Raw genomic sequence first — 22,591 nt, 5'->3', positions numbered from 1 at the left:
AACTAAGCGGTGCAGCTACAGTACAATTTAGTTTTCTGTAGTCATTTCTGATAGAGTGTAGGCAGAACACTTTATCATTGATTTGTTTCCCTAATGATTACTCGGTTCTGAATCTTTTTCTGATGTCACACCTTCTCCAAACTGAAATATTATTTTGGCACTTTATGTTGGCAAGAAGATTGGACTACTTGTTTTCCCCTATATGCATGAGGTAAGACTGATGTACTGTCTATCATATTCTGTTGCACACTCTGGTGTAACAGGCCTGGAATTCAAACTTGCTCCTGCCACTTAACAGTCGACTGCCATAACTGGAGGACTGAAATGGTGTCTGGCAGTAGAAAACACACACTGTTGTAACTATGAACAGTATTGCATAATCAGCAGTATTGCCTAATAAAAGCTGCTGCTTTGAAATGTTTAGTTGCAATTCATACTTGTTTTAGTGTCTAATTATATACTGCCTGAGGTAACTGAAGTATTTTGCATGTATATTTAGGATTTAAAATATTTTCTCTCCCTTATTGTACCTGTGGCTTTTATATCATGTGTTCACTGTGTTCATGCGTTTTCATCACTAGTTATAATGCTATGCCCTGCACAGCTTGCCAGGGATATGAAACTATGATACTAAACCACAGAGATTATGAAACTAAAACAGAATCGCTACATGCAAAAATGGTTCTGCTCTACTGACAGCTGTACTTTACAAATAGTACTTACACTAATGCAGTGCAAACACACGAATAAGCTAATGCCTAAAAGTTGTCATGGGTGAAGAACGTGCAGATAAAAGGAAAGTGAAGTAAATGCAAGTCCCCCACTGAACTTTAATCAATGTTAAAAAAATAACAAAAGGTGGGAGGAGGAGATACAACAGCTGTCTGTGCAACAACCATTCCTGACTGAGGAAATATGCATGAACATGTAACATTTAAATAAATGGTATTATATTTAAAGATACTACAAAGAAACATTTCTGACATTCCATGACCCAATAATAAACCAACTGACTTTCCATGTCGGTAATAGACTTTTTGAAATTCCATGATATTTATGAATTCCATGACCTGTGGCACCCTTGAATAAAGGACATTGAAAAAGTAAAGGATGTAAATAATTGTTAATATGTTTAACAATCACACAAGGTCAAAGTTGAAATAAAGAGATTGCCACATAATTCACTCCTTAATCTGGCACATTTTAATTAATGTGAAGGGAAAGAAAATATTTTAAATCTTAAATATACATATATAAAATATTTCAGTTACCTCAGGCAATATATAATTAGACACTCAAACAAGTACAAATTGCAACTAAACTAGTGATGAAAACACATGAACACAGTCAACACAGACCTGACCACCACAGGCTTCCTGGCATTCTCAATGTACAAAGTCCTGTTTACAAAAACTATCAACTTGCTGTATTTCTTCATACTGTAGAGGCCTGAAAGCACTAAGACTAACACTAAGACTCAAATCATAAGTGGGCTGTGGGTTCAGAATGTCAGGATGGAAGTGGCAGAGTTAGTATAGACCAGAGTTTCATTACACAATTTACATGATTCATCTTCTTGGCTGTTGTCGGTCATTTTCTGTGCTTCTTTTGTTGTGGTTAATGCACTTTCGTGGTCATTTTCATTATGTCCATTAAACACTTCATGAAACGTTGGAAGACTTGAGTTCGCTTCACTTTCCTTTTGTCTGCATGTTCTTCAACCATGACAACAGCCTTTTAAATGTTAGCACTGCATTAGTGTAAGTACTATTTGTAAAGTACAGCTGTCAGTAGAGCAGAACCATTTTTGCATGTAGCGATTCTGTTTGTTTCATTAGTTCAGTGGGTTAGTATCATGGTCTCATGAATCCTGGTGAAACTGGTGCAGGGCATCACATTATACCTAGTGATGAAAACACATGAACACAGTGAACACATGATATAAAAGCCACAGGTACAATAAGGGAGAGAAAAACACTGTGAACACAGACATGACCATCATAGACCTACTCATAGCATTATAACTAATGATCAAACACACGTTTTTTGTATCGAATGAATTGCAGGTTATTCAGTTGTATCAGCAGTTTCTTTATCTGTTTTCTTATGATTGTCTGTCCATCCAGGTTTTCTCCAGAGATCTTGGGCATGCAGTCTAGCTCAGCTTTGGTTTGGCTCATTATTGAAGTGCTTGCTGTACTTCTGAGCCTTTACCTGGTCACAGTGAACACAGACCTGACCACCATAGACCTCGTGGCCTTCTCAGGATACAAATATGTTGGGTAAGGCGGTCCAATCAGTTTACGTACTTGATACTTAGTTGTAATGTCTCAGATCATAAGTTGGCTGTGGGTTCAGAATGTCAGACTAGACCAGAGTTGGGCACTTTCATCACAAGATTCATCTGAGAGTGAGGACACATGGCATGGGAATATTCTTGCACCTTGAACCATTCTCCTGTGGTGCTGTGCTTCCATCTTCATGGTGATCATAGCTGTCATGTTTTTATGTTGGTTAACATTCCACTACAAAATGGCCTTCATGCTGCAACCAATTTTCCTATATCAGTGAAGTCTCATAGTATAGAGGTCCTCAGAGAAGCACTGTAGTGGATTCTCTGCAAGGTGTTAGTTTTGTATATATGATTAGCTTTCCGTTTGTCTCATGTTATATTGCAGTTTCACACATACCTACAGTACTGGAAAAGGTCTGTGTCTTGGTGTAGACCTTTACAACAAAGTAGACCTTTATAGTTCAACCTTCTCTGTTGCTATAACTGTTTCTAAATTGCATGATGCGTGCTATGCTTTGGAGTGTGTCAATTGCAGGGTTCGGGGGGAGAGTATTCTCCGACTTGGATTGCCCATCGCTAGAGGGAGACAACCCATAAAATTGGACAGGGTGGGATAAGGAGGGAGGGGGACCAGGCCTTGCTTACAACATGGCAGTTGTGTGGGGTTCTGGCTCCCTTAAAGATTCATTAAGACTGTTGGCGTCTCTTGTATGTGAACTGTTGTAAAACAGTTATTTGGCTTCTGTTTTGGTGGGGGACTAGAGGTAATCTTGATGGTTTAGTATTCTTTCCTGGTTGTTTATTTAGCCAGTCAGTTACAGGTTGATTGTTGATGTGATTTCTTTATCTGTTTGTTTGTTGTCACACTGGTTTTGAAACTCAAAAAAAGTTTCATTTATAGTTGAATGGGGTTTTTGTTTGTTTTTTGAGTGTGTATGCAAGCACATCTAGATGTAATCAGACCAGGACGAAGCAAATGGCAAAATGTTGGCAAAATATTTTTGCCTCATTTTATCTTATAGTCTGAGATAGACCAGCTTGTAACCCTGTTCCCTGCCAGGGGTTTTTCCCCTGAATGTTCAGTAAAGGTTATCTTGTGAGTACCACACTGAGCACTTCAGTTGCTGTGGAGCCTTTATGAATATTCATTCATAAATGCAACCTTCCATGGCAACAAAGCCCTGACCGCCATGTCCCTGTCTGAGGCAGCTGCCGAGGGCGTGATGGTCCGTGGAGCGAAGAATCAGCTACGTATGTACCTAACGATGGCCATCGCTGCTGCACAGCCTGTGTTCATGTACTGGTTAACCTTCCACCTGGTCAGATAAGAGTAGGAAGTACACGGGGAGAGAGGCCTTCCTGAAGCACTTCACCACTACAACAAGACACTTGTTCCTAATACAGAGAGATGAACCCGTCTGCACAGATGCAATAAAACAATAAAATGGACACGCATTGAAGGCCTCACAGCACAACAGTAACTAATTGTCCAAGCTGTTTTTTGTATCGCAGACCTTGTTCATTTTTTATGTATGTTTCTAGAAGTCATTTTGCTTTTTGTTTTTATATGATGTACAGTGCTGTTGTTTAATATGTGTGTAAAACAGAGTAAATGATATCTCGCTTTTAGCCAATCTGAATGTTTTCATAGTGTCCAATTAGTCTGAGGCAAAATTCCTGACATAGTTTTGTTTATGGCTCCGTATCGTGTCTGTGTCTACACATGTACACACTTGTCTGCAACTTATTTTAAACAGGATGTTTCTCTTTTGTAATGATACTGTCAAATGCTTTACAGAATGATGTAAAAAAGAATTCATTTAAAATTAATTAGTTGTAACTACTTGTTATCTGGTGATTTTAACACTATAATGTATTACTTTGGACACAAATTATTGCTTCCTTTGGACGTTAATCTATTAATTTTCTGGGAATGAAAACAACCAAGAGCAACTCAAAATACTCATGTGCTGCTCACAGAGCTGTTCCTGCCGATAAGGTTTAGAATGTAGCCATGTAGGAGGACAGTGAAAAATATGCACCACATTCCATCTCCGTATCTGGGAAAGAATGATTTAAGAATTAGCACAGCCACGGACACCTGTGTAGCTCACATACAACATTTATTTCACACTCAGATAAATTAACTTTCCCTTTTAAAAAGTTTATATAGGAAGTAGTGATTCTCAAGACTGAGAAGAAGTGGATAGAGCTTCACTATGAAACCAATCAATATCATCTTCAGTATCTCCAGATCTCCCACCAGTTGGAATGAATCTGACTGTTCGGTGAGACAAGCACCTCAGTGGAGATGGACTCTAGAAGACCTTTTAAAGGCTTCCAAAACCACACCAACAGTTATCTTGCACAATATAACATTTTGATAAAAGTACATGATATTGTGAACTCTAATGTCAGACTATCATTGAAGCTTAAGGTTTTATAAATGATGTAGTTTATACAAAAACAAATAAGAAATAAAATATACAACCTCTTTTAATTCATTCTTTTAAGATAAAAGAATAATCATATTACTGACAATCATAAATCAAATCTTATATATATATATATATATATATATATATATATATATATATATATATATATATATATATATGTAATTCATGTATTCATATAATTTTCATGCTTTAATGTAATGAATGGAACAGCTAAAACATATTTATACAGTAATTGTATGAATAGAATGCAGTAAGTCGATAGTTCGACCCATAAGGGTTTTTTAATGGCCAATGCCAATGCTAATATTAAGAGTGATAGGGATTGATTGCTGACATGTTTATTTTTATTTTTTGCAACTGATAAAATATAATTTAATAATAAAAAGTAATAATTGATCTAAAAAACTGCTGATCTTTTATTAAGCTATAGATATTTATTTCTTAGTTATTGTTTGCAAATTATTTCGGCACTTTGCAGTGCAATAATTCCAAAGAAAAAAATTATCCATTACACGAACGTCCACAAATAATAAAGTGCAGGGTGCATGAGAGTTAAAGTACAAGGCTCTAACTATTTCACCACCTTCCCAAAACTTCCCAAATCACATTTTTGTTTGTTTAAGTGTTGACAGACAAGCCAAATAGCCAATATAAGCAGTCAAACACTTGGAAATCATCCAACAAGTGACTAGAGGTTACAGTATGATAAATAACATGCACTATTCCAGACTTATATCCATGCAGACGGAGAGAAATGCACACGTGAATGTGTATGTATGTGCACAGATTCCCAAATATCACTGTTCAAATTTTTTGACAAAATGACCAGTCAGTAAATATTGTAGAGTAGACAGGGCTTTTTGTGTTGTTCCTGTAGGTGTTGTTTAATTAGCAATCAGATATCAATCAAACCTATCAATCAGACGTATCTGGGCATAAATAAAGTGCCAGCCATTTTTCATTTTTCAGATTCTCACAGATTACAACAGTGTATTTGCATAGGAAAAGCCAATGGAAATGCAAAACTTCATCACTATAGCTAACTTCCTGAGGACATTTATTATTCAGCTACCTAGGATGACATTGTTTCTGCTGATTTCATTTCCTTTGGAAACAACATTTCCTAGTTTCTCATGAGACATAGCAAGCCATTTTTTATTTTTATAACATCCTGTGCAGTTTGTTAATTGAATGCTCAAATTACTTGTGTTTTTGTTCATTACCACATTTACTGTACACCTAGCGGAATATTTTGATGAATTAAAAAAATACTTTTATTTGACTATGTGCCAAAGTTTTGCTAAGTTGCATTAATTCACATTTCATTAGTAACTACACAGAAGTAACGCTAATCCATTAAGTTGGACTAGCATATACTAACAGTCCATCATGTACATCTCACTGAATATTCAGTACTTGTTGGAGCACTTCAGAAACAGAGGGAATCAACATGTGTGCATAGTCCCAAACACGTGTATCATCTATGAGTAAAGTCTTATTGAAACTGTCAACATGTCTCATGTGGTACATACGCGCAATGTTAGGGTCCACTCTGAATGTACTGCCATCAGAAACCAGAAGGCCATGTACTGTAGCCTTGTACACTAATCGAGGGTTCACGATGACCTTGAAATTATTGAACTTGTTGGGGTCATTTCTTATCCTTTGGACAAATTCTAAGATGTTAACTCCAGGGACGTTTTTCCACGAATCTGTTTCAAATTTCCTTTTCTGCTGCTTGACAGAAAGGGGGAACAGGTGATTCTCAAACTCAAAGCCTGCAGAGTAGGGATATTGTTGCTTCACCTGATGCAAGAGTTCAGTCCAGGTCATTACTTTAATTGGCAGAATAAGTTCATCCAAGTCTTGTAAAGCTACATACTCAGTCTGGTACATGTAGCGATATATACAGTCATTAAGTGCAGCGATTTGTCCAAAATAATGCAGCTGTCCTGGGGAGGCCCATTTCCGCCACCCTCGGGACACCTGAATCTTAGAAGCCACCGTCCACGGGATGATCTCTACAAAATCCTTTTTGACATAGTAATCCAGGATCTTCTGTGTCTCAGAACTGCAGTTTGTCTTGTAAACAACCACCCTCTGCACGCCTAGTATTTTAAACATCTCCATGGCCTCCACAAGCTCCAAGACATTGATCCAGTCATACATGACAGAAATGCACACGGTAAACTTGAAAGGAAATTTCTCCTTGGGTTCTGGATTCCCCACCAGTTGGAAAGACTCTATATTCTGCCAGGATCCAGACCTTTCATGTGATGTTGCAGTAACAGTCACATACAATTTCGTTGTGCATTCTTCAGGTATTCTACAGACGATATCCGCTGTGCCATACTCAAAATTAAAGTGGTCAGAGTGAACTTCACATACAGCAGGTACAGAAACATTCTTGCCATTGCAGCAAAACAAGCAATTATAAAGCAGTGTATCACTATAACTACGATGCACTATAGCGATCGTTTTTACCTTTCCACCCCCGTTACGGTGCTCTACATAAGAGCCAGTCACATATGTTTTGTGATCTCCAACTTGAAACATCGGACCACTCTGTACTGGTACATCACATACCTTTAAGAGTGGTGCAGCACTTGAAGGTTTATCTCTGCTTAGAAAATCATTGTGTTCTGGTTTATTGGGACTCTTAGCAATTGTTTTCATTTTAGGGTAAATCATTTTCATTTTAGTGCTCATGTCATTGTTAGAAAGTTTGAAGATGATGATGATAACGATGAACACACAAAGCAGAGGCACAAAAAGGCTCCTTGGAAAGGTCTTTGGATTCTTCTGAGAAGACTGCTTCAGCCCTGCGAAGTATTTTAAAAAATGTCTTAAAACAAGGTTGAAAATTAAACGTTTCTTCAAAGATTACTTAAAGACAGGATGTTATTGACAGCTACTGAAGATAAGTATGCACAAAATTTTTGGCTGTCACTTGAAAATTAATCTTACAAAATGTTAGCTTATGTCAAAAGCATATAGAGGGACAAAAAAAGTCAGACTTGGACCACTACTGTTGCTAGATTACACTAGATACACTAAATGTTGTGTTTAACTGAACTGTGTGAGACAAAAATGCACTTTACTCGAGCAGCTTTTTAAAATAACCATAAAACTGTTAAATAATAAACCTAAAACGGATTCTCTCAAAACACAACAAAACGGTGACCTATACATTTCCATAACTATTTGCACGGTTTCTGATAGGTATGCAAGATTCTGCTAATATTTAGTCATATAGATTCTTGGTGGCGATTATTAGTCATGTCAAAGTCAAACTTGCGTCTGTTGAGGATCTTTGATCTTTGATCTTTGAGTTCATTATGGTATAAACGGCAGAATCATTACAACGAATATGGAAAATTGAAAGACCCCTGTGAATCTTTCAGTGAGTCTGTTTGAGAAACGTTCTCCTGTACACAACTGTAATATATCTGGTATTTTCATGATAAGGAACTGTGCCCCCCACCCTCCACCCCCGTCTCAGCCCCCCCTCCCCCCCCCTCCCCCAACCCCGCCACCCCCCCTCTCAGCCGTATTTTAGTAGAATAAAAGTTATCGGTTACTCTCATTTTGGATGCAGAATTTATTGTACGGTATTATAGATAAAATGCTGAGTTCTGACATACGTAACGTTGTGGCCTTTGGGCCTATTTTGAACAACTGAGTTAGAACTCTTCATGTCAAGCTGTCAGTACCGGGTCCAACCAGCGAACACGAGATCTTCCTCAGCACTAAATAAGTGACTAATGTAGCTGCACATGCAATTTGGACTAACACTAGTAAAGCGCGTGTGGCAGACACATCGTGCATAATTTGTTACAGTTTAAAACTGGTGAATATGTCGTGTTTGCATTAACGGGTAATCCTATTAATTACTGACACGAGAAAAGATCCACAGAATATAGTTTAGCAAGACCTTTAAATAACGTAATAGATGTATAGACTATTACAGCTACAAACTTAGCCAGTCGTATAAAACAAACATAATGTAGGTTATTTTATTCTTCTCAAATATTCATTAAAAAACTGTTTTCGGGCATATGTGGAAACTTCTGAAAAACTTTCCCATCCTTTTAAAACTATCGGCGCAGTATCAAGAACAAGAAACACATTATAACGGTAAAAGTTAAAATTACGTTTGTTTCTTTTGAACTATTAGGAAAGATTACTGGTTATCACTCAATTACAACAATAATTCGGGAGGTTTGAGAGGTTAAACATGCAACGCAATACCTGCTGAGAACATTCTGAGAAGATCTTCGTCGTCATCTGACATTTATATCCGTATCACCCGCTTTACTTTCACGGGTTTGCATTATTAAAGCATAACCTCAAATAAATCGACTGAATCGAATAAGGTCTAAACCATCGTATTGACTACCAACGTCCTGTACGTCTTCTCGGGTAGCTATACAGCTATACTGGCCTGTGCTTGTCTTAAACATCTGAGTATCGAAAGTAAAATCTCTTAAGTTCTAGGCGGATCTAACGCGTGATGTCCTTCTAAAGACTGGGTTCTGTAGTGAAACAGACTTACGAAACCTTGCCTAGGCTAGGGTACAGCCCACCAGATCTGTTTAAAATGGTTACAACAGATGTGGGAGGAGGAATAAAAACTTCTTGTAGCCTAGACAAACAATTTCTATGGCCGTACAGAATGAGAATGATGTAAAATACATCGGAAAACTAATGAGAAGAATGACATTTCGCCCTTTTCATCTTCACTGTATCTGTAATATGTTTCTGGTCCGTATCATTTTGAAGGCCAGCAGAGCTGCAGAGCTTACTTAATTTGTTCAGCAAGTATAATGTAATCAACTTCTGACCAACAGGAAGAAACGGTGGAGTGGAGCTTTCTCTCCAGCTAATGACCCATGTTCTGGAGGAACCATTAAGAATCTAAATATGCCAACATCAAAACCTCCATGATATGATAACAATGCCATGAAGAAAGTTTCATTTTGTTGACGGTTTATGACAAGATCACACAATTACATTTGTGCCACAATTGTAGCTTTGGTACATGTTCGATGGTTCACCCTGCTATGAGGATGAAGTATTAACACAGCAAATTGAGCTCTTTTTTCTTTTGAGCTATTTTTTTCCTTGGCTAGAATGAACAGTTGTTCATTGCATCAACTTATCATTAAATTGCATTACTCATGTGCTCAGACTGATATGACCAGTGACAAAAAACATGCCAAAGCATTATTTCATAGTTACTTTATAACATATATGTTACTTTACAAACATCTGAACACTTCCTCAACAGGGTTATTTGCAGTTATCCGTTATTTGCCTAATCTCTCTCTCTCTCTCCCACACACACACACACACGCACGCACGCACGCACACACACATACGCACACACACACACACCCACACATGCACACGCACACACACACACACACACACACACACACACACACACACACACACACACACACACACACACACACACGTTATAACATCAGGGGCAACAGTCAAAAAAAGAAAAGAACACAGGAAGTCGAGCAGGTCCAGCCCTTCCTCCTGGTGTCTGCCATTTTACATTTATATCTACTGTACAGCCATGATTCCAGTGCCGTGAGTGTTCACTTTGTTGAACTGCCTGCTTAGGGCCTTGGAAAATTCGGGCTTTAAAAATTATGTGCTTGTGCTATATACAAAATAACAAATGTAGCTTCCTGCTCTTCTGTGTTACTATAGAAACAATGTTTTTTTTTTAATACTGTTTAAAAGTTACTGTTTATTTTTCTTACCTAATGCTCAATAGATTATACTTTCCGATAGTCTGTATGCTTAATTTTTCTTTTTTGTTTTAACCGAAATAATTCTAAATAAAAACAGAGATGTTCGTACAGAGATACAGTGCTATGCCGATGTGTGAAATGTACATTTGTGCATCAGCTGACTTCCTGAGCTGCCTGTCTGCACAGTGAAAGAAACATCTGTGTTTTAAAAAATCATATGCAGTAAATAAATGAAGACAGCATGGTGATTCAGAGGAATCCTGTCAGGTATATTGTTAAACAGATTAGGGAAACCCATAATACAAGTATTTTTTTTCCTTTTTCTTTTCACTTTTGTGGCCTTGATTGACTATCACCAGGTCTACTTTAAACGCTTGGCTGACATGAATCATAATCTACAGCTTGATGCATTACTCACAATAATTCAAAATGAAATTTTGTTTTCACATGAATAATCAGTTTACTCTTTTCTGTGCATTTGTAGTTCACTATGACCTAACAAATAATTTCCTGTAGCCAGACAACACAGGATGCCATGGGGATATCATAATGGGTGTGGCTAACGATAGGTGTGTCCAATGTGATGTCTACTTTGGCCCTGGAACAATACAACATATTCTGTTGTACCACTGAGAAAATAATGTTCTGCTTACTCAGCTCATCCCAGAGCATTTGTAGACATTTCTAATCAATATCTCTATACTGTAAGGGAGTTTATTATCTGTGACCCTCAGTCTGGACATTCTGACATTTTATTCATGCTCATTTTCTGTGTGTCGGCCCCTCAGTTAGAATCTTTTTTTCTTCCTCCCTTTCCCCTGCTTAACTTGTGCATCTCCTCATGGTTGTAGAATCCAGGGATAATCCAGGGATTATTGAATTGTCCCCGGCCAATAATTTGATCAAAGGCGTAGAATTAGCTTGGACGTAAGTCACGTGTCCCCATCAGTATCCAGAAGCCCTGGTCGCATGCACACACAAGACTGCTGAGAAGATCACCAGAACTCCACTGCCCTCTCTGCAGAACATCTACCACCTTAGCCCTCAGGCTGGACTCTTGAACCTACAACAGACGTATTTTATTCATAACTACAAGCCATTGTGACCTCCTGTACCACATCACTTTACTACAGCACTATGCACATTCACAGTGATATAATACACCACCTGTGAATTATACTCTCACCCTTACTATTCACTGCTGTTATTTTTGTACATATTGTTTTTTTCTGTAGCCTACATATGTAAATTCCATTGGGGAATTGTAAGAGCATTTTAATTCAGTACTTTTTATATTTATTTAGTTTATTATTCTTACTGTATTCTCTTCTATCTGGCATTCATGGCAAGGAGCAAAGAAAGAATTTCATTGTACATGGAACCCTGTTATCATATTTCAAATAACAATGAACTCTCTTAATGTTAATCTTAATCTATCTGCCTATGATCTTATTATTACTGTACATTCCAAATAACAACTAAAATATCTACCCCCATTTATATATGGCAACATTGCACTATTATATTAAACAACTGCACAAGCCTGTTGTTTTTACTTTCACTCAAAATCACAATTCAATTTTGTGATTTTGTGATTGGACACACTAATTTTTCCTTCAGGTCTCCTGATACACCAAACTATTCCACAACACAATTCACAAACAAGGGGTGAAGGAGAGTACATGAGGAGGAAAGCAAAGAGAAAACAATCCTGGAACATAAACAGCTTGGCTCCCATGCTGATTTCAAAATAAATATTGCACGCCCAGGCTTGTCGCTGCACTGCTGAACTAACCACAAGAGCAGTGTGTAGCACTGTAGCGGAGCCATCTTTCTGGAGAATGCTGGAATGAAGCGTCGATAAGACCCAATGGATCCTAATAATGAACGGATCTCCCACGTACTCAATGGGATCTGCCATTCCTGTATCGCTTTTCCCCTTTGACGATCAATTACTATCATGGACCAAAATAATTGTCCTAAATGTCTGACATGGCTTTCATGGCTTTCATTTTCATAATGACATAGCCCAAATGGCATCGTCTCAAATTAGTACAAACCCATGGGAGTAGTGTATGCTGTCTTCTCTTTATCTGTTAGATGGACATCTACCTGCCAGTAGCCACTGGCCACATCTAATGAGAGATACCATGCAGCCTGCTTCAAGCCATTTAAGGACTCTTTGATCCTGGTGAGGGGGTAGACATTCTTATGGGATCTGAGCTTCCGGTAGTCTACACACACCCTTACTTGGGCCTGGAGGCAGATACGCAGGGTGAGCATGTGAGTTACACTCTCAGCCGACCCCCTTGAACCTCAGTGCATGACCCACACACCAGTCTTGGTTCCCTCATAGCATCCTCCTCGATATTGGCCTTGTGTTGCTGTCTCAACCTGTAGAGCTAGTCTAGTAGAATCCTCCCAAAGTTGACCAGCCATAAAATTCAGTTCTAAAATCCATGTGGCAATCAGAGGTAGCTATCTTCAGGTTTTACTGCACGATTTGACTACAATATGCGACTTACATCAAAATCTAATAGCATATCATTTCTAAAAGCATATCATTTCAGAATTTAGATTCCATGGAAAGCACATCAGGCAAGATCAATCATGGTACAATACCACAGCGATAGCCAAAGAATGTCTTGGGAAGCTCTGTTTCCTGGAAAGCCTGATAAAAGTTCCCACAATCAATGCTGGTTAAATTCTACAGGCGTGCCACGGAGTTCATCATCACACACTTACAACACGCTACAACGTTTCTTTCATTCTTTCACTCTGTGTATATATTAACTTTGAAAGCTAGGTCTACATATTGTGTCGTGTCTTTGCCCCCAGTGAACATTGCTCAACTACGTGTCTGCCAGGCAGCAACTAGGGATTTGTGTGTTGAAGTGTTACCTAACTCAGAATTGCAATCCCCTTCTCACTGTGTGCACAACTTCAATTATTGATTAAAGATGTCCTCCATGCAGATACCCCAACAAGGAATTCTGGATAATTTTCTTCCGTTTTCCCTTTGAAGCATGCAGAATTTTTCGAGCGTACTTGATTATTGTTATATGGTTACCTGCAACCATTGTGCCATTGTGATGAGAAAGTTCTGTTTTCACACGAATGCACTAATAAGCACAATAAAACATTTATGTTTAAAACCACACTTCAGCCCGCTAGAGGGCCCTTGTGCAGAATGGGGTTAAAACCACATTTCGGGTGTGCTGCTAATGGTTCATGTGGCTTAATGCATTTGAGGAGCTACGTAAATAGAGAAAGAAATGCTCAGTAAAAAATTGGACTAGTCAACGTTAATGAAAGTCAAATAACAGAATGAGCGAATTTTCATAAAAATGCACTCATATGCTTGAAACCCACAAAATATTTTATATTACTTCCATAAATCTGGAGTTGTTCTGCTTGCGGCAAATAGTAAACCTGTTATTCTCAAGCTAAGAAGAACAGGTATGTATATAGTATACATATATACTAACAATACATGTGTATTTGTATCAGGTAGGTATATAGGACTAATTAATTTTTCCAAATCTTGTGGAGATGCATAGTGACTGTCGTGGAAATTTTCTGAAAATGGATGAGGACTCAGACTTGGTTAAAATGATTAATTTATTAAAAGATATAAAAACATTAAAAAGGACAAAAGACAGACACAGACACAAACATGGGTCTCATCTAAGCATGACAACTCTGAAAGCAAGGGGGGCAGTCCCCCTGCTTATATACAATCCTAAACACAATTCAGCAAGTCTAGCAAGCAGGTTATCTTTAGCACAGCATGTTCCAAAACATAGGTGCCCAGCAGGCTACTTTGTTTCACATATGTGTATCTCCTAATATGGACTTCCCTAGGTTTAGCGGAAGAAACTGATGTATCAGTCGAACGCGGAGACAGCTAAATGACCCAAGTAAAATAGACTAGTGACAACCAGTTAACAAAGTGCCTTTACCCTTTGCACCCCTCCTGACCTGATCACAGTATAGCACACATGCATAATATGAACTAAACATAAGTACATCATTACACTGAAACACACTTCATTATTGTCTAATCAAAATGACATGGTCAATAATAATATTCATAATGATCTCTTATAATCTAAATGACATGACCTAATCAAGAATTACATCATTTCTGTCACACCCCCCCCCCCCCCCCTGATTGTGTATAATCATTAAAAGAGAGAATATTCAAATTTAAATTCAAATTTATTTATATAGCGCTTTTCACAACACATGTTGTCACAAAGCAGCTTTACAGGATTTACAAGGTTAACAATACTATGGGTCCATATCCCTAATGAACATGCCAAAATGTTAGAATATAACATTAATTTAATCATAAAACATTAACTCAGGGCCATCGGGCACCACGATGCTCAGGGCCATCGGGCACAACCCAGCCAGGCGCCAGGTCGTCCCAGTCGTCTTCCTTAAACAGACGTCTCAAGGAGCCTGAGATAGCAGACTCCTTTAAGTCGTCATGCAAGGCCAGCTGATAATGCTAACGCATAAGGCCAGTGAGCCACGACGAACAGCAAGACAAAATACAAGGCAGCAAACACAACATCAGCAAAATTATTATTGCAATTGGTAAAATCATAGTCAGCATCTAATGTCCCCATGGGCCTAGCCATGAAGTAATCCACCCAAACCAAGCCTGTACTGGTTCGTGAACCTCGGCCTTCGTTATTATATTATCATATATTATATTATCATAGTAATCTGGAATGTTGAAACAACATGAAGAGTTGATTTTCTTACACACACTTACTTCCTGTTATAACTTTGGTAGTTAATAATCAGCTATACCCTTTTCTAGTGGATACCGGAGCTACATTGTCATCTCTGGGCTCTACATACGAGGGACCGTTGTCCTCTCGGTCCATTTGCTCTGTGGGAATTGATGGACAACCTTTTGATTCATTCTTTACACCCCCACTGCTGTGTCTGCTTAATGAGGATCAGCTTAGATTTCAGCATGATTTTGTATATATGCCACAGTGTCCATTTAATCTGTTAGGACGTGACTTGATGAGTAAACTGGGTCTGTGCCTCTCTTTCAGCGGATCCCGCCTGACAGTGTCAACCTCCGAGACTTCCGCGCTGCATATAGGCAACCCAACTTTCAAAAACCACAGCTGTGTTTCGGTCCCCCTTTCCTCCCCGGAACTAGAAACGGTTCCTAATTCTGTTTGGGCATTACACCGGAATGATGTTGGTTTCGTTAACTGTGTCCCATACGAAGCTGCTATTAAATACAACACTAAACCTGTTTATGTTAAACAGTACCCCATATCTGAGGAAAAGGCTCTGGGCATCGACGCTGTTCTGTCCGACCTCCTTGCCAAGGGAGTAGTCACACCATGTCACAGCCCGTACAACACACCAGTCAACCCAGTTCCTAAACCAGATGGGTCGTGGAGATTCACTCAAGATTTGAGGCGAATTAACGAAATTGTCGTCCCACGAGCTCCTATTGTACCTGATGTTCCCGCTATTATGTCCTCTATTCCACATCATCATACACACTTTAGTGTGGTAGATATTTGTTCTGCTTTCTTTAGCATCCCTGTTGAACCAGACACACAACCTCTGTTCGCCTTTACCCACAGGGGGCAGCAATACACATGGACCAGGCTGCCACAAGGCTTCATTGACTCACCAGCTGTTTTTTCTGCAGCAGTACGAGATGCACTGAGTGACCTCATCCTGCCCCCTGGCTCTGTGATCCTCCAATATGCAGATGATTTATTAATATCATCTCCAAACGAGGCTGATTGTCGTGAGGCAACTGTCCGACTGCTGATCCACCTGGCTGAACATGGATTCAAGGTATCCAAAGACAAATTACAGTTCTGTCAAACTACTGTACATTACCTGGGCCATGACTTATCGCAGGGTTGCAGATCCCTGTCTGAGGACCGAGTGGCAATTGTTGCCGCTGCTCCTAAACCCCACACAAAGCAGGACATGATGGCTTTCCTGGGACTTGTGAATTACTGCCGCCAGTGGATACCGGACTGTTCTCACTATGACAAAATGTTGCGTGCTGCTTACTCCCACAGCGATCCTCCACGACAGACTATCCAGTGGACAAGCAACATGGAAGAGGCTTTCAAGAACCTCAAGTCCTCTTTGATCAGGGCCCCCGCCCTTGGGCTGCCTAATTACGAACTGCCGTTCCACCTATGGGTGACAGAAGAGGGGGGGGTCGCCTCCGCGGTGTTGGCTCAGGAGCACGGGGGGGGTATGAGGCCTTGTGCGTTTCTCTCTAAAACGTTAGATAACACTGCCTGTGGTTTGCCCTCCTGCCTCAGGGCTATTGCTGCCTGCGCTGTTATGGTGACAGATGCGGAAAAAATTGTGCTGTCGCATCCCCTCATCTTGCACACCACCCACCAGGTACAATATGTTCTTAGACATCTGAACACACAACACCTATCTGCCCAGAGGCGCAGCGGGTATGAAGCTATACTGACAGGAACTGAAAACCTCACTGTGCGACCACATACTTCCCTTGACAATGTGGCTTCGGCCCTTTCACGTCTGCTCACTATATGCCCCCCTCACGAGGATGGGGAACATGAATGTCTACCTCACATCAGTTTCGAAACCAGCATCAGACCTGACCTCAAATCGACACCTTTGTCTAAGGGCCGCCACCTCTTTGTTGATGGCTCGTGTTCAAAACCTGCTGATGGTGTTTTTCTGTGTTCCTATGCAGTGTGCGAACTTCCGGAGCGGGTCCTGGAAGCACACAGTTTGCCGTTCAACTCTGCACAAGCTGCTGAGCTATTCGCTCTGACTCGAGCATGCCAGTTAGCTGCTGATGACGACGTCACCATTTATACTGACTCACGTTATGCCTTCGGGGTAGCACATGACTTTGGAGGTATTTGGCAGGCACGTGGTTTCCTGTCCGCAGATGGTAAACCGATTTCACATCATTCCCTTGTGAATGATCTCATTGCTGCCTCACATTTACCATCCTCTCTAGCCATTGTTAAAGTTCGTGCACACCAGACTAATGACGCGTTTGAGACTAGGGGAAACAACTTGGCCGACCGCGCAGCTAAGGCCGCGTCCTCTGCGCCCCTCTGCCCCAGTTTGAACGTTGCTGCTGTGTCACAGGCAGCCTCTACTAGTGCATTGTTGCCTGGCGTGTCTATTTCTGTTGTTCAGGCTTCAGCCACGCCAGATGATGTCTCATTTTGGGCCACTATGGGTGCCAAATCAGGTGAACTTTCTGTTCCTATCACCGACGACACAGGTCGTTTGTGTCTTCCGCGACACTGCGTTCCTTTTCTCGTTCCCGATTTTCACGGTGTTTCTCATCGTGAACGAAGAGGGGTGATAAGTGATATGGAGAAATTATTTTGCATAAAGAACCTAAGAGAAGATGTGTCCATAATTTTGGATAGATGTTTGATTTGCGCACGTAATAACATAACAAAACCTAAGGCGTCACACCAAACGTTACCTAAGCCAGAAACTCCATTCCAAGAATGGCAGATTGATTTTACACACATGCCTAAGCGAGGCCCATACAAGTATCTCCTGGTCATGGTGGATAAGTTCTCCAGATGGATTGAAGCATTCCCATGCACCAAGGAAAATGCACAAACTGTGGTTACTAAACTACAACAAGAAATCATTCCTAGATATGGCATTCCTTTGGGAATAGACTCTGATAAAGGAACTCCCTTTACTTCCAAAGTAACTCAGCTCTTAGCTAAGGAGCTCCAAATTAAATGGGCATTTCATATCCCATACCACCCTCAGTCGTCCGGAATGGTAGAGAGAACTAATCGAACCATAAAAAATAAATTAAGGAAGGCAATGCAAAACTGCAACACCCAGGACTGGGTAAAAATCCTTCCCATAGTGCTGGCCGAAATTCGAATGACCGGTGTAAAATCTCTTGATAATCTCTCACCGTATGAGGTTGTTTTGGGCAGACCATTCCCCATCCCTTGGAGAAAAGGGATGGCTTCAGTCGGAATGACGGACCTAGATGTACACCTGAGTGAGTACAGTCATGGGCTCATGACCACATTGAATGATTATTGGGAAAAGATTAATCATCTTATGGCAGATCCACCTAAGACACACACTCACGAATTTCGTGTAGGAGAACAAGTCCTAGTAAAAAAATTCGAGCGAAAATGCTTCTCAGAAGCTATCTATAGCGAGCCCACTACTGTCCTCGCTGTTACCCGAACCGCCGTTCTAACTGAATTATTTCCACAGTGGATCCATGCTACCCGCGTGAAGAAAGCTCCTGAAATGACCTACTAACCGTCTGGTAGAAGTCACTCGGGTTCATGTATATATGCTTGCATGATTGTATTCTGTTCCACCTCATCCTTCTGTGTTTACAGGTACTAATGATTGAGTGGGTTTTTCTTCCCCCATGGACAGTCGCCTTTCCTCCGGGAACTGAAATCCTTCTATCCACTGCTGAGGACTACCCGACAGAGGAACCACCACCAGCTCCCGTCCCTGAGGATGTCAAAGATGTGATACTGAGTCTTCTGTACATTGGAGCTAGTATCCTGAGGTTGGAACCCTCACAAGTACCAGGTGTAGATTTTTCATATTTTTATTGGGCAGACCTTCCCTCGGAAGGCCCTCTAGAAGTTACGTGCATCAGACGCTGTGTACGTATACCCCGCTTGCCTGATGGCTCTAGGAGGCCCCCCAATCTGGGGATGCCATTTGACCCTAACGATTATGATTTCGGTCACGGGCCCTCTCTGCCTTATCTTGAACAGTGGTAATAATGTTTTCGGTTTTCCCCATGATAATGTTTTTTGGCAGTATGCGAATTGGACCGCCCGGCAAACCACTAATGAGTCATGTTACGTGTGCCACATTATGCCCACTAGTACTTCCACATCCTCCGTACGACCCGACATCCCCACTGAAACTGACACACTTGTGGCAGTAAAAGCTGGCTGCTTAGCAGATCGTTGTTTAGATTATGAATCGACCCTGTGGTGTGGTAAACATAACAATCATGAGCTGACTTGTCAGAAAAGGACTAGAGCTCGTAAAATTGACCTGTACACAACTTGGCAGTCACCTGACAGTACCCTCGTGCGTGTTCAAGCTTTTAAGGCCTTGATGGGGCCTAATTCTGTCTTCCCGTATTGCTTTCAGAGAAACGGTAGTAACCCCGTAGGTAAAGTGCATAAAACTCATTGCAGTATTATTGTAAGGGAAGATTGTTCGTTGAACTGCTCTGTTAACGGCTCTGCGGTAGCCCCCGACTACCGAGGGACCATGAGGGTAGATAAATATATGGATTGGGTCTGGGTCTGCGGATATAATGTTTACTTATCCCTCCCCTACAGCTGGGGGGGGCGATGTGCCTTCACAGAACTACGAGGCTCAGTAACAATGGTCTCTAGTAGTCCCCTTAAGCCAGCTAAACGAAGTAGAAGAGTGAAGCGACATTCCAGTCAAGGTTTTCCCCCGCCCGAACATCAGCTTGAGCCGTACATGACCAGGTTCTGGACCAGCTTTTTTCCGCAGGTCGGGGTGGCCCGAATCTGGAACCATGTAGAAGAAACTCATTACCGACTAGCAACGTATATAAACGCTACTAACCAAGCTGTCATAGGAGTTAAGGCTGAGCTTACTGCCTTGAGACTAACCACGATTCAGAATCGTATGGCTTTAGATATTTTGCTTGCCGCACAAGGTGGAGTTTGTGCCTTAGTTGGTGATCAATGTTGTACGTATATTCCTGCTAACGTTGGGAGATCCCGAATGGGATTACCCTTATATGGAGGAATGTTATAAATGCTGGTATGATATGAGAGAGCCCTGGAATGAGGCAAAGAAAATATTTGTTCCAAACTCTGTGTTGAAAGCCATTCCTAAACCTAAAGTTATAGTCAACGCGAAATCTAAATCAAAAGTTAAACCGACTGTCAGCGCGCCTGCACCCAGTGCTCCGCTGCCTCCGCCGTATGAGAAGCAGGAGGATAAGCCTGTTAAAAAGGCTGGAACACCTGTTAAACCCGTCACCACTCTTTATCCCGATCTCACCGCACTAAATGTCGCGACACCGGCTGTACACCGTAAAGCTGCAGCTCGCCCTCCCCGACCTCCGAAACCGATGAAGCAAGACAGCTCTGATTCTGATTCTGATTCCGACTCAGAACCAGAATATGACTCTGGCGATCGCCCCGATCCACCGCCCTGGCCACCGCGCGCCCCCGCTAACGTGGGCATGGCATGGGCAACCAGTTCAGCGGGAGTTGAAATTACTCCCCCTGATGTCACAGCTTTGCGGGGGATCTTAAAAATGCTGCCCGATCCGAATTCGGACCCCGTACGGTTCACTCAGACATTGGTTCGGTTAACCCGTAATCAGCAATTGGGTGGACCAGATTATCGGTTTATACTGTCCCAAGCCATGGGAGATGAGTATGATGAAGACCATCTTATCGAGGGGGTGCCCCAGTTACACCCTAAACACGATATACCCGTTAATAGAAAGAAAAAGACGAAGGAGTATAGTTCTGAAAAGGGCAGAGCAGTGACCCGTAGCCAGGTTGAAAAGGGAAAAGTAAAAGAGGATGAAGCCGAGGCATCACCCTCACCCCCAGCTACACCCGAGCGCTGTGTACAGATATGCGAGATCGAAACGAAGTATATTTGGAGCGACCCCAAGGAAGTTGCGAAAATGGGAAAAAGGTTATGTGATTATTTATGTGAGAAAAGACGAAAAAGGGGAGATCTCACACAAGTGACTAATTGTAAACAGGAGCTAAAAGAGCCTATTACTAAGTTTTGGACGAGGTTTGTTGATACGTGGATACATATGGGAAATATGGATGTTAATCTGAACGCGCCGAATGCTTTGTTTGTGAATACGTTCATAACCAATTGCAGACCCGAGGCGATCGAGGTTTTGAAAACTCACTTGGCCGATCGCGGGTCCTCGGTGCTTGGTGAGATTGAGAAGAAATTGCGAGTGTTGGAATCTGATGGCATGTTTGAGAAAAAAACTAATAAAGCCTGTTTGAGTGTGCAAGCAGGTACGCCCGCGCGACAACCCGGTCCATCCCGGAGAAAGAAGGGAGGGGGCCGTAGTCATGGTAACGCTCAGCAGCAAGCACCAGTAAACCGCAGACCGGGTAAGTGTCATTATTGTAAGAAAGAGGGACATTGGCAGGAAGAGTGCAGGAAACGGCTGCGAGATGGAGAACAGGTTGTTCCAACCTGGCAGCCCACTCCTCCCCCTCGTCAACCACTATACGGGACACAACCCCCTGCTCTCCCTCCTGCTCCACCCGGTGTGGCGCCCCCTCCACACTGGGCTCCGGATGAAACCAGCCCATACCGCCGTTAGGGCTGCCCACAGGGCCAAGAGCCTGCTCCGGGTATCCAGGTTAATCATGCATGCTTTACTAGTACAAGTACTTCGCCCTTAAACTCAGACCTACCTAAAGAAAGCAGGAATCTATTCTGGACCACTACCTGTCTAATTTCTTTCACCTCCTTATTTAACAGGTCCAGGGCAGTCTCGGTACGAGAAGCCAGAGTCAGAACTTGCCATGCAAGTCCGTTGATCTTATTTATCGTAGCTGCAGTTCCTCCTCCGAGGAACAATGACCACCCCACACCAACCGCTGGGGTAGTCCAGGGCTCTGCCAGCGTGTAACCTTTGAACTTACTCCAGTGAGGCCTCCTGCGGGACACTGGGGGATGGTCATTACAAACAGTACATGTAGTGACAAATACAGATAATTGGAGCCCAAAGCTATTTAGCTCCTCTGGTTAGCCCCACTTCCAACCTTAATAATAGTAGACATTATGTGGAAGTTGATAGCTGCTTGTCTGGTTAGTGATTACCTTCTGCATACCTGAGCTGCATACCTGGGGGAGGGGTGGCGAACGTCAGTTGTTGAGCGGGGGGGGGGGGGGGGGGGGGGTTGTATATCGCGATCGATCGCCAGTGGAGGGCGACATAGATTTGGATCGGAGGTAAATAAACTAGATTTTTTTTTCTCGCCGTGTGAAATCGGAAGTGTGGCGTG

The 22,591-nt window shown here is 41.5% G+C and overlaps 1 protein-coding gene across 1 annotated transcript; it reads right to left on the bottom strand.

Annotated features, from left to right (window-relative positions):
- Positions 1–4,933: 4,933 nt before the first annotated feature.
- LOC143491088 (uncharacterized) lies at positions 4,934–9,333 on the bottom strand. The gene is made up of 2 exons (XM_076989795.1): positions 9,004–9,333; positions 4,934–7,574 (listed from the first exon to the last, which is right to left on the bottom strand). Exons 1-2 carry the CDS (start codon positions 9,044–9,046, stop codon positions 6,151–6,153), a joined length of 1,467 nt encoding a protein of 488 aa, XP_076845910.1. The 5' UTR covers positions 9,047–9,333; the 3' UTR covers positions 4,934–6,150.
- Positions 9,334–22,591: the final 13,258 nt, after the last annotated feature.

Source organism: Brachyhypopomus gauderio, chromosome 2, assembly GCF_052324685.1.
Source record: "Brachyhypopomus gauderio isolate BG-103 chromosome 2, BGAUD_0.2, whole genome shotgun sequence".
NCBI lineage: Eukaryota > Metazoa > Chordata > Actinopteri > Gymnotiformes > Hypopomidae > Brachyhypopomus > Brachyhypopomus gauderio.
This window is presented reverse-complemented; position numbering and strand designations above follow the sequence as displayed.

Excerpts from the sequence above, each read along its gene's own strand:
- LOC143491088 (XM_076989795.1), bottom strand. The coding sequence starts at position 9,046 with ATGTCAGATGACGACGAAGATCTTCTCAGAATGTTCTCAGCAG. Across the intron at positions 7,575-9,003 it reads TCTCAGAATGTTCTCAGCAG|GGCTGAAGCAGTCTTCTCAG; the intron begins GTATTGCGTTGC and ends AATACTTCGCAG.